The sequence below is a fragment of the Antedon mediterranea genome, chromosome 3 (assembly GCF_964355755.1).
Source record: "Antedon mediterranea chromosome 3, ecAntMedi1.1, whole genome shotgun sequence".
Classification (NCBI taxonomy): Eukaryota; Metazoa; Echinodermata; class Crinoidea; order Comatulida; family Antedonidae; genus Antedon; species Antedon mediterranea.
The window spans coordinates 4,816,017-4,835,432 of NC_092672.1; the positions used below are offsets into that span (position 1 = coordinate 4,816,017).

Sequence of the window (19,416 nt, forward strand, 5' to 3'; positions counted from 1 at the left end):
TCCAGATAATGTTAAAAGAGCGAGCTCTGAGTCAGACTGGATAAACTTCAAATTAGCTGGGAAGATGGAAACCAGTATGTAAACTTAATTGAAGTTGAAGATGAATATCATTTTGTTATTAAAAATAAAATTATAGATTCAATATTTTTTATTTCTGCCGTCTAATGAATGCGCTGGTTGCACAGCATTTATTATCAAATATATAACATATTTAAAATTTGTTGTTTGTACGCAGACAACGCTCTTAAGATTAAATATAAAAACTTATGCAAATACATAGGCCTACTTATCTTGCTTATACTTTTTTTTCTTCAGATATATAGTTTTTATTTAGAGAATGATATTAATTACTTTTTTATGTGGCCATATTTCTTAATCGTAGGCCTACTAAAATGAATGTACCTACAATTTAGTCAAAATTGGCCAGAGGCCTAAAGGTCAATGCAGTAATTAGTACAGTTTATTTTAAATGAATACGTAATTTCACAGTGACGGATCATCATTATCATCAACGTTAGCACCGTGTTAAATTGGACAAACAACGTCTAGTTAAAAACTCATAAAAGTCTCGTCTCTTCGATCTGTTTCAGGGTGTCACGAAAGCTCAGACCACGAAAGCTCAGACCCCCTAAGACCTAAGATCACGAAAGCTAAGACCCAACACCTAAGATTACAAATACTAAGATATACTACAGCTTAAAAACAATACTTGTTTATCCATACATAATTTTAAACACAGTAGGTTTCATTTATTACCATAAATATAATTTAATACTACCGCAAAACATAGATAAACTCACATTATTTTCGCCCGTTGAGTAAATGTATATTTTTTCTTTACAACAAACAAACTTGACGGGTTGTTTGTTGGTATATATTTACTCCATTGTGTTGCTTCAGAGGATGTTTTTCTTACGCACCTGCCTTTCTTGTATTTTGACTCCAAATTTGTTGACTAACTTTATCCTGAACACCACACTTTAAAATTAGGACTTATAAGTACTTTCAGAAGGAGAAACACATAATAACAAATAAATAAATCCTGTACTGATTTCTAATCAGTAGGTTAATTTGTATAGCGCCATCGTGCGGGTCCTTTTGGACAGATATGAGAACGTGATAATTAATTGTTTGTTTAGAGGACATAATAATCAACAAAGTTGTTATGTTGAATTTGAGCTACGATACCGGAACCGGTAATGCTTTGTTATAGATGTTTTTTAGCTTTAGTTATGATACATTTAATATTCGTGACTCCTTCTTGCTTAGGCAGATTGGCATTATTTAGATGGCGAGGTCGTTTAGACTCGCCGCCTAGAGCATGGAGGGTTGGAGTGGCATGTCCGGCGATTTTTTTTTTCGTACATAAGTTGGGGACCCCCTCATGAAACGTCACAAAATAAACATGAATAATTCATCAGTTAAATTTTCTTGTTCCGTGTGCACCCAAGCGTATAGCAACAAAAAGTGATTACACAACTGCGATACGATACTTTCTACAGTAGGCCTAGGATTCCAAGTCAATTCACGTGATTGCCTTCGCGCACTCTTCTTCACACAAAATGTGTCGAGTCGAGGCTAATCGACAGCTAGGCAAGACATTATAATTCATTGGACATAGCCCAAAGAAAGCTTAGACCCACAAGAATAAAGAATGTGTATAATTTGTGTACTGTATTTTTTTAATTCTGCTATTTTATTATCAAACAATATAGCATGTACTCAAAGGAATTTTAAAAATGCGCGTATATGAACACATGAGATGGGAAGATTTGACCCACGACAATAAAAAATGTATTTTTGTGTAATGTTTATTGTTTAATTTTGCTGACTTATTACTCGGATTGTGTCATACCAAAGATAGTAAGTGTAACTATCTTTGGTCATACCTAACACACGCACGTCACACACACCCACACAGCTACTACTAGAATAGACATGGGTTTAGAGACTAATAATTAGGCCTAATAGTATTAATAGAAACTATAGTTTTAACACGTAATTCTTTAGTAATAAAATTATATTAAAAACACCATAAACTAAAGGCTGATTATTTCGACAATCCACACAAAACGCCGCTATTCTTCTATGAAATCGCACGCCGCAACAACAGCGGAGATAGGCCTAGAATCGTACCGCACTTGTGTAATCACTTCTTGTTGCTATACGCTTGGGTGCACACGGAACAAGAAAATTTAACTGATGAATTATTCATGTTTATTTTGTGACGTTTCATGAGGGGGTCCCCAACTTATGTACGAAAAAAAAAATCGCGGCCGGAGCAGGTTGTCATGGGTGTCGCTGTTCTGTGGAGCCCACTTTTATGACCTCAGTTGTTTGTTTACATTGTTTATTTAAATTGTTATTTACTGATTATTATCATTACGTTTACTGATAGCAGAATGATTGTAGAAGTTATGACGTGAACTTTAAGATTACTTTATAGTTATTTAGTCTATTTAAGACATGCAAATTTGCATCATGTATCACACAGTTAGCTGCACGTCATGGTGTGTTGTGCACATCTGAGCGGTCGTTCCGCTTGACGAAGCATAGATTACGTCATGTATGGTTGAGATACGTCATTGTTCTCTTCCTAAGTTTTAATGTTGTATTTACCTCAGTTTGAGGTTGTATTTGCTGATTGCTATTACTTGTTTGTTTTCAGTAATTTACGGCTAGAGGCTAGAGGCTAGAGGCTAGAGGCTAGAGGCTAGAGATTAGAGGTTAGAGATATATGAAGAAATAAAGGCTGTAATACAGCATAAATGAGCCAGTAAATTCGTCGGTAGCGTTTCATTCTTAAGTACGTGTACTTACAGTAAATTACGGAGGTATTTCAACCAATCCTGAAAGTGAAGCAAGATGCCCGCTAGCACATCTGATCAAAAGGACAAGCTGAAACACTCCAGAAGAGTAAAAAGGGGAGCATTCACTAGAGCCTTAAATGTATTAAAAGCAGCGACAGCTGAAGAAAATGAGAAGGAAGTAGTAGAGAATGCTCTTGAAAGACTGCTAAATGCGTCTAATGGAGTAGAACAAGTTCATGATGCACTCGTTGCAATACTTGACACTGAACCTGAATTAGAAGAAGCAGAAACGTATATTGAAATTGTGTTATTAGAGTTCACACAAGGTCTGCAAATAGGGAAAAAATATTTAGCAGATATCAAGGCAAGGGAGACATCAGTGGTGGATACTACTACCAGCAACAGGGAGGATGATGACCGAAACGTAAGCAGCAATGCAATTGCGAAATTCCTAATGAAGAAAGATTTGATCAGCAATGGTTTGATTAAATTTGATGACAGTCCATTAAATTACAGATCATGGATGGGTACGTTTAAGGCAATTGTCAAAGAGCTATCCTTGAGTGCACGAGAAGAGTGTGATTTGATGATTAAATGGCTAGGTCCTGAATCGAGGAAAATAGTAATGAGGTTAAGGGCGGTTCATCTAGACAACCCTGAAAATGGCCTAAAGGACATGTGGAAACGCTTAAATGAAGAGTATGGTGCCCCAGAGTTGATTGAGAGTGTTCTATTAAAGAAATTAGAAACCTTCCCGAGGATCAAAGATGACCATCAGCTGAAGGAAATGTCAGACCTGTTAAGGGAAATTGAAGTAGCGAAATCAGATAAAAGACTACCAGGATTGGCCTGCTTTGATACCGCAAGGGGTGTTAATATGGTGACAGAAAAACTATCATACCAACTACAAGACCGGTGGCGTACAACCGGGGCAAGGTATAAAGCCGATAAAGATGTGTCGTTCCCGCCATTCAATGTTTTTGTAGAGTTTGTTGCAAAAGAGGCCAAGGTACGTAACGACCCGTCATTTCAGATTACATCTGCATCAAAAAGCCGTGATAGCCATAAGGGAAATAAATCTGGTGATTCCGCAAGAGCTTATAGTACTCAGTCCAAGCAGAAAAGGTGTTTTTGTTGTGACGGAAATCACACAGTGGAAGGATGTGATAAATTTAAGGGTTTAGAATTGAAACAGCGAGAAGAGCTAATAAGAAGGAAAGGATTATGTAGAGGTTGCTTGAAAAAAGGGCACATATGGAGAGAATGTAAGTGCCGAAGGATTTGTGATATATGTAAAGGCGAGCACCCTACTATCATGCATAGATTTTCAAACAGTACTGCTGAACCACCTGTAGTATCTTCGAACAGTGCAGCTGAACCACCTGTAGTATCTTCAAACAGCGCAGATAAACCACCTGTAGTATCTTCAAACAATTTGTGCAGCAATACATGTGACAATGAACAGTGTTGCTCTTCAATAGTGCCTGTGTGGATTGAATATGAGAAACAGGAAAGCATAACATACGCCCTTCTTGATGAGCAGTCAGACTCCTGTTTTATCTCAGCAAAACTTGCACAAGAATTAAAAACCAAGGGTGTCCGCATACAACTGGAAATATCAACAGTACTTACAAAGGGATGTGTTACTTCGGAGAAGATAAATGGTTTGAAGGTGAGAGGACTTAAAGAAGGGAAAACTATAAGTTTACCAGCAGCCTATACTCGGGATTCCATACCAGTATCAAGACACCAGATTCCTACTCCAAACTCAGTGAATGGTTGGCAGCATCTACAGAAAATAAAAAATGACTTAAGTCCACTTCTTGATATTGAAGTTGGTCTAATAATAGGCCACAATTGTTCTAGTGCACTGATGCCAAGGGAAGTGGTACAAGGTAATCATGACGAAGATCCGTACGCAATTAAGACCTTATTAGGATGGGGTGTGGTAGGTGTCATTAAGGCACGGAAGGGAGAATCCACCAACAATGTGAAGCAATTCTCCTTCAAAACAACTACTAAAGAAGTAATAAAGGTGCTGGAAAGAGATTTCTTGGATGATCGTATAAATGGAAAAATGATATCAGTCGAGGACACAAAATTCTTGAACGCTATGCAAAAAGGATGTAGAACAGAAAATGGACATATCCAACTGCCATTACCATTTAAATTGGAAATTCCCAAGTTGCCTAACAACAAAGTAGCTGTTGGTAAGAGGTTAATTCAGCTGAGACACAAAATGATAAAACAGCCATCATTCGCTGCAAAATATAAAGAGTTTATGACTAGTATCATAGACAAAGGTCAGGCAGAAAAGGTACCTACAGAAGAACTTGTGTGTGAGTGTGAAAACGTATGGTATATTCCACATCATGGAATATTTCACCCTAAAAAACCAGAAAAATTGAGGGTAGTTATGGACTGTGCATCACGCTACCAAGGTATATCCCTAAACGATATGTTACTCACTGGTCCAAATTTAACTAACAATCTAGTGGGTGTGATGCTAAGGTTCAGACAAGATCGCATAGCAGTCGTTGGCGATGTTGAAGGAATGTTCCATCAGGTTTTAGTGGCGCCGGAGCATCGAAACTTTTTGAGGTTCTTGTGGTGGCAACATGGTAATTTAAATGAAGAGCCCACTGATTACCGAATGCTCGTTCACGTTTTTGGAGCGGCTTCATCTCCTGGCTGTGCCAACTATGGATTTAAAAAAGTAGCAGATTTGTATGAAAACGAGTATGGGACTGATGCTGCTGAATTCGTCCGCAGAGGATTCTACGTGGATGATGGCTTAAAGGCTGTTCCAACGATCGATGCTGCTATCAGTTTGATAAAGAGAACTGTGGATATGCTTAGCAGAGGCGGCTTTAGGTTGCACAAATTTCTCTCTAATTCTCCAGAGGTATTGAAGTCCTTACCCGCCACGTCAATTGCTTCCAAAGTAAACCAGTTGGACTTGAGTGATCTTCCTACAGAGCGGACGTTGGGTATATTGTGGAATGCAGCGGAAGATACCTTTACATTTGAAGCCAATTTGAGAAATAAGCCATCAACTAGAAGAGGTATTCTGTCTACGGTGAGTGCTATATTTGACCCTCTTGGGTTTGTTGGTCCTTACGTTCTGTTGGGTAAACGCATATTGCAGGAGATTTGTGCTGGTGGTGCTGAATGGGATCATCCGGTTGGTGAAGAAACCCTTAGATCATGGGAAGAATGGAAAAAGCAATTGGTGTACTTGAAAGACGTCAGTATTGAAAGATGTTATAAGCCAATAAGCAATAGAAATTCAGAAATTGTATCCACCGAGCTACACCATTTTAGTGATGCGAGCGAGAAAGGATACGGTCAGTGTTCATACTTACGACTTGTTGATAAAGAAGGTAAAGTGAAGACATCACTCTTAATTAGCAAATGCCGTGTAGCTCCTAAGAGAATGATAACTATACCAAGGTTGGAACTGGCAGCTGCAGTGGTATCGGTTAAGGTTGCATCCATGCTGAAAGAAGAGATAGAGTATCCGAACGTCACTGAGTATTTCTGGACTGACAGCCAAGTAGTCATTGGATATATTAATAATGAAGCGAAAAGGTTTAACACCTTTGTAGCTAATAGGGTGCAACAAATTCACGATGCGAGCACTAGTGGTCAGTGGCACTACGTAAGCAGTGAGGATAATCCCGCTGATATTGCATCACGTGGAATGGATGCTGAGAAATTGAGAGATTGCGAGAGGTGGTGGCATGGACCAGCTTTCTTAAACCGTGAAAAATATACAATCAACCAGTTACATATTGAAATAAAAGATGACGATGTGGAAGTAAGGCAAGCTAAGGTGTTTGCAACACAAGTGAAAACTGAACTGATTCCAGACATGTTAAGAAGAACTTCCAGTTGGCACAAGGTACGACAAATACTTGCAAGGTGTTTAATCTTTATTTATAAATTAAGAGGATGGAAGCGATCCGGAGAAGTTACGGTAGAAGACCTAACTAGAAGTGAAAAATTGATAATTAAAGCTGTGCAATACAATGAATGGAAGGATTTGAATGCGCTGGTGAAGTTAGACCCAGTCGTAGACAACGATGGATTGCTGCGTGTAGGAGGTCGTTTAAAGAAAACTAATCTACCAGAAGAAATTAAACATCCAGTAATCATCCCTGCAAAAAGTGATTTAACCCGATTAATAGTCAGTCATTACCATAATCAAGTGTACCACCAAGGTAGAGGGATTACTCTTAATGCGGTGCGAGCTGCTGGGTTCTGGATGATAGGTGGCGTGGCATCTGTCTCGAGATATATTCACGACTGCACGGTATGTCGTCGACTTAGACGACCTACAGAACTCCAGCGTATGGCAGATCTACCAGTCGAAAGAGCCGAGGCAGGTCCTGCCTTTAGTTACTGTGGCGTAGACTTCTTTGGGCCGATCATTGTAAAAAATGGTAGAAAGGAACTTAAGCGCTATGGTGTGCTATTTACATGTTTGGTGTCTCGAAGTGTGCACCTGGAGATAGCCAGCTCGTTATCGACAGATTCCTTTATGAATGCCTTTCGGCGATTTTTATGTAGGAGAGGACCCGTCAGACAAATGAGGTCCGACCAAGGAACCAATTTTATTGGTGCCACAAGAGAGCTGAAGGAAGCAGTAAAAGAGATGGATCAAGAGGCAATTCGCATAAATATGCTAAGGTTAAATTGTGATTGGAAATTTAACACACCCACTGCAAGCCATCACGGAGGAGCTTGGGAGCGTATGATCAGAACAACCAGAAACATTTTTGATAGCTTAATGCTTCAGCATAAGGCGTTATTGAATGATGACATGCTGAGCACATTTATGACAGAAGCAGAAGCAATAATTAACAGCAGACCTTTATGTGCTACTAACGATGCATCTTTAGAACCGTTGACACCATTTCACTTGTTAACGATGAAAAGCAGTGCGGTGTATGCTCCGCCAGGAAACTTCAAAAGGGACGGGAAGTTTAGCCGGAAGCTCTGGAGAAGAGTCCAGCACCTGGCGGATACGTTTTGGAGTAGATGGCAAAAAGAATATATTATCAATTTACAGCAAAGACAGAAGTGGACTAAGAAGAAAAGAAACATAAGCATTGGAGATATTGTACTTTTGTATGAAGAAGGTGTCCCGAGAAATCATTGGGAGCTTGCTCGAGTTACTAATACCAAGCCGAGTGATGATGGTTTAGTGAGAAGCGTCACTGTCTTCGTTGGACGAAGAAGAACAACATTGGATAGGCCAGTAACCAAGATTGTGTTGTTGGTTCCTAAAGATCAGTAATCTAACACTGCAGTTGTAGAAATTATATAATTTAGTAATTGTTTGAATCTTACTTTGTTTATTATTGATAATTATACCATTGTTTAATGTGTTTGTTAGAAATTGTAGTCAATTTATGGGAGGCCTGTACTGATTTCTAATCAGTAGGTTAATTTGTATAGCGCCATCGTGCGGGTCCTTTTGGACAGATATGAGAACGTGATAATTAATTGTTTGTTTAGAGGACATAATAATCAACAAAGTTGTTATGTTGAATTTGAGCTACGATACCGGAACCGGTAATGCTTTGTTATAGATGTTTTTTAGCTTTAGTTATGATACATTTAATATTCGTGACTCCTTCTTGCTTAGGCAGATTGGCATTATTTAGATGGCGAGGTCGTTTAGACTCGCCGCCTAGAGCATGGAGGGTTGGAGTGGCATGGCCGGAGCAGGTTGTCATGGGTGTCGCTGTTCTGTGGAGCCCACTTTTATGACCTCAGTTGTTTGTTTACATTGTTTATTTAAATTGTTATTTACTGATTATTATCATTACGTTTACTGATAGCAGAATGATTGTAGAAGTTATGACGTGAACTTTAAGATTACTTTATAGTTATTTAGTCTATTTAAGACATGCAAATTTGCATCATGTATCACACAGTTAGCTGCACGTCATGGTGTGTTGTGCACATCTGAGCGGTCGTTCCGCTTGACGAAGCATAGATTACGTCATGTATGGTTGAGATACGTCATTGTTCTCTTCCTAAGTTTTAATGTTGTATTTACCTCAGTTTGAGGTTGTATTTGCTGATTGCTATTACTTGTTTGTTTTCAGTAATTTACGGCTAGAGGCTAGAGGCTAGAGGCTAGAGGCTAGAGATTAGAGGTTAGAGATATATGAAGAAATAAAGGCTGTAATACAGCATAAATGAGCCAGTAAATTCGTCGGTAGCGTTTCATTCTTAAGTACGTGTACTTACAAATCCTTTAAATTGATGATTTTACAGATGTGTTTCTTTGTATACTGTAATGACAATGTAACTCCTCGAGCTCCCCATGCTCAATGTTTTTGTTTCTATGGAGCGCCAAAAGAGCAACAATAATAGTACAAGTATAAAAACAGAAAGAAAACGAAACAAAAAAACTTATCATGATTTTTAAATTAAAATTTATTTGCCAGTATTTATTTCTTCGTACTTGCATGATTATACTATTATCATTACAATTTTAATTTTACATTGTTCCATCCACACTGTAGATGGACTCCACAGAGTTTTCAGCCCTCTATATAATTTTTGCTCTTTTGACGTTCCATAGAAACAAAAACATTGAACATGGCCCATCATGGGGTAGGCCTACTGTACTGTAGGCTAGTCATTTTGTGTGCGAGAAAAACGTCTGTAAAATCATCAATTTGAAAATGTATTTGTTACTTTTTATGTGATTCTTTTTCATGAAAGTGCCAATTCTAAGGTGTGGTATTCAGAATAAATGTTGGGAGTTAAAATACAAGGCAGGTGCGAAAGATAAATATTTGTAATCTTAGTTTAGGTGTTGGGTCTTAGCTTTCGTGATCTTAGGTCTTATGGGGTCTGAGCTTTCGTGACACCCATCTGTTTCATCACTTCGTCCCGCTGCTTTACCGTATTTAAGCTGATAGACATAGACTTGCCACAAGATACGGTACACACTACTGTATTTATACGTAGCGCCACCAACAAGCATGTAAGTAACTGGATTGAAGTATGGCACGCCATCTTTTTTCACGAATATTAAACCGAATCTCCTTCTACAATGTTGACCACATCTTATTATCAGCAATTATTTGGAAAGCAGGCACAACCGGTGTAAAAGTGATGTTTTTACTGTACATTATTTTAAAAGTAAAAAAATAGAAATTCAAAATCATAAAAATGTGTCATTGTTTTCGAATAATCGTGTAGGCTAAGTTTTGCCTCGTGAGCTGGCTTAAAAAGGTGCTCTAAATCCCAAGTCTCTGTTACTTATTTATATTTATTTTTACTGTATATGGTTTTATTCAGTAAACAAATTGAAAGAACAATTGAAATTTCTATCGAAATTGCTTTATTGTGTTAAGGGTCTTTCACACCTGTTCCGGCGTCCTGAAAACGAAACATTAGGCCCTATTGATGTTCGATTCGCCGGACCGGAACCGTGCCGGAATAGGTGTGAACGACTCTTTAGTCAAGTGTTTTCAAGTGTAAACATTGCGACTGGACTTCTATAATATAATAACTATAATATAAGAATCATGTTAGCACGTTAGAATACCTATTATACAGTACAAACCCCTTATTAAATGTTCCTGTAATATGGGTATCATCTGAAGTTAAAATGTATCTGTTCCTTTATTTTTACTGGAAAGTGTCCCCTTATATAGGTGTTCTACTGTAGTAAATTACCGCCTCATAAATACATAAATTCCAGATTTTTATTCGTTCGTAAAGAAATTCTGTCAATTTTTGTTATAAATCGGGGGATTTGGTCATACTGTATCACAGAGTGGGGAGATAATGCTACACTGACGTTGTACGCACAAACCGCCATCTGCTCTCCTTGCTACCCCAGGGTATAAGGCAATTCATTTCACATTATAAATGGTCTTTTTATCTTTTATATCTTGTACTTAAACATTGTAACATAATTTGTATCTTTATTTAAATGCAAACAATGTAATTTTCTATGAATAATAAATCTGAGGATCAGTTAACTCGCAATTTATTTCTATTACAGCCGAAAGAGCTTCCTGATCAATTTGTAAAGTTTATATTTAGTTTAACCACTAATGTCTTTATATGTTTACTGTATTAACGAGTAAGTACTGAGAATCGAATCTGTGGTTAGTCACTATAGGATATTATTATAGGATTTGTTTTCTGCGGGTAACAAAAGTAGACCTTAATCTCCTTTCATATGGAATTTTATTCATATATCATCCAATTGTGACGCAATGTACGGTGCTATACAATACATAGATGTAATTGTCTCCCCAACAAATAAGAGTAATAAAATTAGACATTGAAAAGCCATTTTGTAAGTAGTGTAGTTTAAATCAAGTTTATCACTTCCTTCTAAAAAATTGTGTTTTCACTTATAAAAATGGCAAAATAAACGGTAAATTCAATCAAAAACCCTGACAGCCAATCTGACTTAAATTATAGTTTTTGGTAGGCAAATAATTATGTTTTTCCCATATTTTGGGTCAAAGTTAATATCTATTATGTGACATTAAAATGGCAAACAAACCTTCAGGAGGAGGACAATCTTTAAGAATCTTATTCTTATTCTTTATTGCCAATCAAAAACAACAACAAACAACTACAAAGTAAGTCATGCCAGGAAACACAAAAGGAAACTAAATCCTTATGACAAGAGTCTGTGAATCCTCTTACCAAGTAGCACATAATGATAAACTATAGCATTTCAATAAATATATTCAATATAAATATCCACACAGGAAATATTTAAAAAAAATTAATAAAAATACAAAAACAAGCTGAAAAGTACTCAGAGAAGAAATTCATTTTAAGTTCAAAAAATTCATTTTAAGTTTTTCTCGTTGTCTCTCCTTTTAAAGATAGGATAGGAACTTATAATAAATAATCAAGCTTGGAAACACAGTTAGGCTCCTATAAACAAATCTTCATTTTATTCAGATCATTTCAGAGGAACTAAAGTCACATTTTTTTCGTGGTGACGAGTATGTTATTTGCAGTTGGGCTGTTGGGTGCACGTCTTTATCGACAAGTCTCTGTTGTTGTTTGTGGCTGTTAATTTGTAAAAGATGGCGCAGAGCACTGGAAAATTGCTTTAGACGACAAACATATATGAACGGATTCACCGCCGAGCTCATAATGAAGAGAACTTCTGCAATGAGATCATACCAATACACCTCTGACCGTTGGTATCCGAATGAATATACGACCGGTCTCAAAGCATGGGGCAAGTACGCAATACCGAATGCGCCTACTATCAAGGCGCTTGTTTTAGCTGCTTTATATCTGTTGCGAACAATATTACGTGTTCTTATTGGAATAATGACAATGTTTTTTTCAAGTTTTTTTACTACTATAAACATCTTGAAATACATAATGCTCACTAAAATTGTACCAGTAGGCACCATTACTAAAGATATGTAACGTTGAACTTCAATAGCGGATTCATTCATCTTGTAACAAAAGAAAATACCTTCATCAATGTGTTCCATTTCCCAAAACAATTGCATGATACCGAATAAAAAAGCTATAATCCATGACAAGATAATTGAAAAGTAGATTCTATGAAGAGATATATGTTTATGGTAATGAAGCGGTTTCATTATAGAAACGTAGCGATCTACGGTGATTAAAATTAAGTGAAACCAAGACACAGACACACATATTTTTGCCGGTAAAAACTGTAACTCACATTCATCAAATTCCTGTAGGTAAAAGGATCTGCGTAATATACAACCCCACATAAACATGGGTACTGCGATAATTCCTGTGAGTAGGTCCACAAACGCTAAGCTTCCTAGTAAAACAAACTGTGGTTTGTCATAACTTCGAGTTTGTCGAATCAAAAAAAGAACAAGTGCGTTCCCAGTAATAATAACTAAATCCAATGGTATATATACTGATAGAACAAAAATTAAATTATCCCTGGTTTCGTCAGCTGTGAAATTTATACTAGTAGCAGATTCATCCATAGTTAATGAATGAATGTAGGCCTAAAGACGGGCTACATCGTCAAGAATTGCAATTGAATGAAACCACCATTTCCGCTATTAGGCCTATTATGTAGCAGTAATAACAATTCAGTAAGGTAAAAAGCACACTGGGCATGCGTGGAGGTTCCTCCATGCGAGAAGTAATAATAGTTTAGAATATCACATCAGCGAGTGTTGGTAGGTGGTATATTATTTTCTTTCCAAATCATGTTTTTAGTAGCGTGCAACGCGACTCTACAGCTCACTATGTCGGTCGGTTGGTCGGTCGGTTGGTTGGTCGGTCGGTCGGTTTGTCGGTTGGTCGGTTTGTCGGTTGGTCGGTTTGTCGGTTGGTCGGTCGGTCGGTTAACACTAACTTGAGCACCCGACTGCAGCAAAGTATATGGTCTTGTTCATGTACCGTTACATTAATAAAGAACAACAAAAATCATTTAATCATATATTCTACATAGTCCGACATCAGGAATACAATTAAGGTTAGAAAACGTATATAACAAATGAAATATTTGATTTTATTTATTTATTTTTCAAAAATTTGGTATACATTTTTTTTCTTGCATTTTATTCAGCATATCAAAATGCATGATGTATCTTTATAAATGAAAGTTGAAACATACTGAAACCCTTGTATGCCACAGGTTGAAGTTCACCGTACTAACACAGCACAGTAAATAATGCAGTTCATTCCTTCAAAATCTAGTTTACCACATAAAACACGGCGTTTGGCCGAACATACCGAGCGTATGGCTCTTGATAATGAGCTTGTGGCTCTTGATAATGAGCTTGTGGCTCAAGAGTAAGGTCTTTTACATTAAAATAGATGTTTGTAACTTTGGTAGTTAACTAAGTACTGTATTAGTACTGGTATGTTAGATGATACTGTTTCGTTTTATATTTCCTTGTCTTTTTTTTTCTTTCTTTCTTGGTTTTGTTTGGGTGCTCCCATTTGCAATGGGTTCTGGCCTTTTTGGCACCCACGATTATAAGCATGTATCATTATATCATTATATTTTATTTTATATTAATTTAAACTACTGTGTTAACTACAGTTTTGATTTCAATGTTTATGTTTCTATTCGATCAATTATTATTATACATGTTTAACCTGTAATTTAAGGGCAGAGAGTGAACCCACATTTCGTAGGGAAGATCAATTCTCTCGTAATTTTTATTGCTTCCCTACTTTCATCATTCGCGGTACTATATACGTACCATTTATTTGTATCAACAACAAAATAATACAGTATTTCTTTCACAAGAATATTTCTATAAACTTATTTGATACAAAACGGGTATGCAATGAGCCGAAGCTCTTAAACGCATTACCCTATAATACTTTGACGAACCACAACTTGTTTTACTTGGAAGCTTGTGAAGCTTTGCGTCATTATCAAATAAAATGGCATTTGACACTAAACTTGTTTCGTATTTTTGTGAGAGCCAGTTGTCACAAATCTTATTATGAACATAGTATAAAGATTCTTCGTTGCACATTTAAACTAAGGCTATTTTGTTGATTTTGTATCACACAATTCCCCGGAGAAAACTTCACAGCATCGATGTGCCTCCTTTATAGGCTTCGGTCGATTGAATTGCAAAACCAGAACCATTCAGCTGCTCAGTAGAAACCTCAAACGAAACTGAGCTAATAATTTATGTTGGAGTGATACAAATAGTGTACAATGTATCCATACAAACAAACTTCTTTTGTCGTGCCCACAAAAACATTGGTACGGCGAGTAGGCTCACAAGCTTCCAAGTAAAACAAGTTGTGGTTCGTCAAAGTTTTTCGAATTATAAAAAGAACAAGTGCGTTCCCAGAAACAATAACTAATGCCAATATACATAGAACAACAATTAAACTATCTCTTGTTATTCTCTACATTTCTGCTTGTATGTCGTCAATTATGTACAGAATGTATAGCTCTAATAACAATAATTAGGTATAAAATATAAAACGAGCCATTTCCTTTAACATGTATATCAAATCAGTATACTACATTTCACAGGCCATCAATAATTTCCTTATAGATCTACAAGAAATGTTTAATATCACACACAAATATCTGGTCTATTTTCCAAAAGTAAGAATTGATAGCAGAACAAATCCCTACACTACACTATCAAATTTATGTGACAAAAAATGTGATGTACCGATAATTGGACATGATGATGTCATATCACGCCATATTTGGGCATATCACTACCATATTTGGGCACATCACACGTTTTTGTCAAACAATTACTACTACCGTACTCATCTCAGGATGGCATTCCACCTGGAGAGCATCTTCGACTTAACTAAGACGTTGCTTATAATCGTTGAGACTAAAACATTTTCGCTTGCATTTAGTCTACCCATCAGGCCATATATTGATTTTTTTAACAATTCATAGAAAGAAGGAATTCTACATTCCATAAACATAAGGCTGGCACTGTAATAAGACTATTAAGTCTAAGGTTTCAGCTGATTTCAAATAAACAAAACACATTTTCTTTGTTAAAAATAATAATGTAATTTGCTACGATATATTCTATATCAATATAAAAATACTGCATTGTACAAAGAAAAAATTAAATATTTCATTGAAATTGTTGTATTCATGACCTATATAGTTACAGGTAAGAATTTTAAGAATTATTATAATAATTAACGAAATCGAAAACTCAACTGTTTTGCATAAAGTTGGTTTGTTCCAGATTTATTAACTAGGCCTAACCTAGTAATCAATAGGATGCCCTCCACAAGATATCCAAATCTATTCTTGGGCGCAATTGTCCAAGGAACTAGACCACGAGGGAGACCAGCCAAGAAATGGTTAGACTGTGTAAAGGCACAAGAAACCAAGGATCCCTAACGAGTGCAACTAGAATGTCACAAGATAGGAGGATCTGGCAAGAGGTCATGAAACAGAAGCCATCACAAGTCTCCCAGACGGTGTGGACGGCTTAGGTCAAGGTAGGTAAACTAGTAATCATAGACTAATTAATGGGAAATGTATTGCAATTGTGAACATAGACACGCCGATTCGGTATCAGGTAGAATAAAAAGAGGCCTACCAGTTTCATTTGCCATGTCAATATAGTTAGACATTGCATTTGCATTACGTACAGTAGGACATTACCTGCAAAAGTTAATTCTATAGTTTTATCTTAATCATGGATATTAAATATTTGCAATTTCATAAAAAAATTTTGTACACTTTGCAGTGAGTGCATTAAGCTCTGTCTACACTATCAAAATGTATGTGACAAAAAATGTGATGTGCCCATAATATGGAAATGATGTGTGTGATGTCATATCATTATATGAGCATACCAGTCCTATATTTGGGCACATCACACTTTCTTGTCAAACTAGTTTGATATAGTAATAGTGCAAACAAGGTTTTAGACGCTAGTGGAAAAACTGTGGCATCAACTCTAACTAGAAGTTTTGTTTAAAAGACGGCGTAGTGTAGATGAAAATGACCGGAGACGGCAAACATATATCAAAGGATTCACAGCTGAGTTCAAATTAATAAGAACTTCTGTAATCAGATCATACCAATACACGTCTGAGCGTTGGTATCCAAACGAGTATACGACTGGTCTCAGAGCAAACGGCAAAAACGTAATACTAAATGCGCCAACAATCAAGGCACTCGTTTTAGCTGCTCTGTATCTTTTCCGAACAACCTTCCGTGTGCGGACTGGAATACTGACTATGTTTTTCTCATGTTTCCTTGCTTCTAAAACAATTCTGAAATACATTATCATCAATAGCATTGAACCAACCGATACCATGACTAAAGTTATGTAAGTTTGCATTGCAATAGCGCGTCGATTCATTTTATAGCAGAACAGAATGCCCTCAATCTTCCTAATTCCTCCAAACAATTGTACCATGCCGTAAAAACAACCCATAATCCATGAGATAGCAATAGAGAAGTAGATTTTACGGAGAGTTACAAGTTTACGATAATGTAGCGGTTTCATTATAGAAACGTAGCGATCCACTGTGATTAACAGAAGGTGGCAAAGAGAAACTGAGATAAATATTTTTGAAGGAATGTACTGCAAATAACATTTGCTGTCTAGATAGAGAGATCTCCGTAAGATACAAGCCCACATAAACATTGGTACGGTGATAATTCCTGTTAGTAGGTCTACAAACGCTAAGCTTCCTATTAAAACAAACTGTGGTTCGTCAAAACGTTGAGTTTGTCGAATTACAAAAATAACAAGTGCGTTCCCAGAAATGATAACTAATGCCAATGGTATATACACTGATAAAGAAACAGTTAAATTATCTCTCATTTCGTCAGTCGTAATATTCCTGCTTGTAAAAATTCCATCCATTGTGTAAAATTTATAAAAATGTTATAAATTATGATGATATTGACTCAATATATGTTATATGGTAAAACCAACCCTTTCCTCTACATCCAATCAGGTGGAGCCTTTGTGCTACACGTTTCATGCATCAACAATTCATTTCCTTATAAAACCATCAGAAATGAAACAATAAACAATACGAACATTATTTTTTTATTATTTCTTTTCCTTTTATGATCTTATTATTAAAAAAACAAGTAACATATTTAGTTTTTTCCGTGTTCATTGATATCAAGACAATAGTTAAAAACATTCTACTCGATTACAAAAAAAGTTCACCAAAAACATGAAGAAAATTAAAGATGTATCAATTGAAACTTTTAAAAGTTTCATTTTCTATACTTTAATAAATCTATTCACTTTTGCCAAAAAATATTTAAAAAAATAACGATTTAAAAAAAGACGAATTTACATTTTAGATAATAATTTAACCAAAAGCCCATTTTTCAAAAACATTTTCTTCTTCTTTACGGATTTATCAGAAATTGTTGATTGAGTTAAATTAAAATGGCCGACCCAAAAAACAATTGTTCACATTCACAATAATTTGCTCAGGTAACAATATATCTTTATTATAAGCTAAAACATAATGGACAATTATGTTTTAGTGGTAAAACTATAGAAAAGTGTACAATGTATGGCAAATATATAAAAACAAACTTTATCTGTCGTGAAGATTCTACTGATAAAAATGTATATTTGAAATGGTAATTGAATAAACTAGTATGTTATTGAGTAAAACCAACCCTTTCCCGTTGAAATATATCCGGTATATTACCGATACTTCAGTTTTCTGGTATTATACAAGATATAGAATACAGTAAAATTCTAAATTAAAATTTCTGGTTTTCCCAAATTTATTTATTTAAAATAATGATAATAATTTAAAATGATAGCAAAAATATATATGTATTTAGGAAAAAAAGTTCATATAATCCAATCTATTGAAATCAGTAGCATCGATGTGTATGTTGTTAAATTACATTGTCAGTAATACAGTTTACAGTTTCAGTACTGTTTCTCTTGTTTACTTTGTAGCTTGATTTTTTGTTAAAAATACGACGCAGAGCACTTGAAAATTGTTGTAGGCGACAAACATATATAAACGGATTCACTGCAGAGTTCATATATATTAGAACATCTCCAATCAGAACATACCAATACAAGTCTGAGCGTTGGTATCCAAAGGAGTATACGACCGGTCTCAGCGTATAGGGCAAGTACACAATAACGAATGCTCCGATGATGATAGCACTCGTTTTAGCTGCTCTGTATCTTCTACGAACAATATTACGTGTGCTGACTGGAATACTGACTATGTGTCTTTCATGTTTCCTTGCTTCTAAAACAATTCTGAAATACATTGTAATCAACAGGATTGTACCGATCGACATCATGAATAAAGTAATGTAACGTTGAACATCACTAGCACGTTGGTCTATCTGGTAACAGAAGAAAATGCCCTCAATCTTGTCCATTGCCCAGAACAACTCCACGGTGCCATAAACACAACCTATAACCCATGACAGAGCAATAGAGAAGTATATTCTATTAAGATTTACAAGTTTATGATACTGTAGTGGTTTCATTATAGAAACGTAGCGATCTACGGTGATGAACAGAAGATGGCACACAGATACTGAAATACAGATATTTGAAGGAATGTACTGTATCTGACATACGTCAATGTTTTGTAGGTAGAGAGATCCCCGTAAGATACAAGCCCACATAAACATTGGTACGGCGATAATTCCTGTTAGTAGGTCCACAAACGCTAAGCTTCCTAGTAAAACAAATTGTGATGCGTCATAATTTCGAGTTTGTCGAAGTACAAACAGAACAAGACTATTCCCAACAATAATAACTAAATCCAATGGTATATACACTGATAGAACAAAAATCAAATTATCCCTCATTTCGTCAGTCGTGACGTTTCTGTTTGTAAAAGTTTCGTCCATTGTGTACAAAACGTGAAAGTAGGCCTAGTAACAATAATTAAAAATGATGGTATGAAGTATGAAATATAAAACGAACCATTTCCTGCAACAGGTATAATAATATCCAATCACTAAAACGGCAATGTACTACATTTCCGGGGCCGTATTAACAATTAATTTCCTTATAGATACAATAAAGTACACTAAACAAAAATACTGTATCTCTTTTTCTAGAAGTTACAATTGTTATATTGCATTGTTATCTTACAAAACAATCCC

At 36.0% G+C, this 19,416-nt stretch overlaps 5 protein-coding genes across 5 annotated transcripts; 2 read left to right on the plus strand and 3 right to left on the minus strand.

Moving 5' to 3' along the window:
* The first annotated feature begins 2,865 nt into the window (after positions 1–2,865).
* Positions 2,866–5,218, plus strand: LOC140043595 (uncharacterized). Its single transcript, XM_072088118.1, has 2 exons — positions 2,866–5,127; positions 5,210–5,218. The coding sequence occupies exons 1-2, from the start codon at positions 2,866–2,868 to the stop codon at positions 5,216–5,218; spliced, it is 2,271 nt and encodes a 756-aa protein (XP_071944219.1).
* LOC140044621 (uncharacterized) lies at positions 5,204–9,055 on the plus strand. Its single transcript, XM_072089208.1, has 2 exons — positions 5,204–8,390; positions 8,930–9,055. The coding sequence occupies exon 1, from the start codon at positions 5,227–5,229 to the stop codon at positions 8,110–8,112; it is 2,886 nt and encodes a 961-aa protein (XP_071945309.1). The 5' UTR covers positions 5,204–5,226; the 3' UTR covers positions 8,113–8,390; positions 8,930–9,055.
* A 2,008-nt stretch (positions 9,056–11,063) lies between these two features.
* LOC140043418 (adenosine receptor A3-like) lies at positions 11,064–12,924 on the minus strand. The gene has a single exon (XM_072087926.1). It carries the CDS (start codon positions 12,800–12,802, stop codon positions 11,768–11,770), a length of 1,035 nt encoding a protein of 344 aa, XP_071944027.1. The 5' UTR covers positions 12,803–12,924; the 3' UTR covers positions 11,064–11,767.
* A 3,322-nt stretch (positions 12,925–16,246) lies between these two features.
* Positions 16,247–17,164, minus strand: LOC140043598 (trace amine-associated receptor 7g-like). The gene has a single exon (XM_072088120.1). The coding sequence runs from the start codon at positions 17,162–17,164 to the stop codon at positions 16,247–16,249; it is 918 nt and encodes a 305-aa protein (XP_071944221.1).
* Positions 17,165–18,174: 1,010 nt separating this feature from the next.
* LOC140043599 (trace amine-associated receptor 1-like) lies at positions 18,175–19,244 on the minus strand. The gene has a single exon (XM_072088121.1). It carries the CDS (start codon positions 19,156–19,158, stop codon positions 18,175–18,177), a length of 984 nt encoding a protein of 327 aa, XP_071944222.1. The 5' UTR covers positions 19,159–19,244.
* Positions 19,245–19,416: the final 172 nt, after the last annotated feature.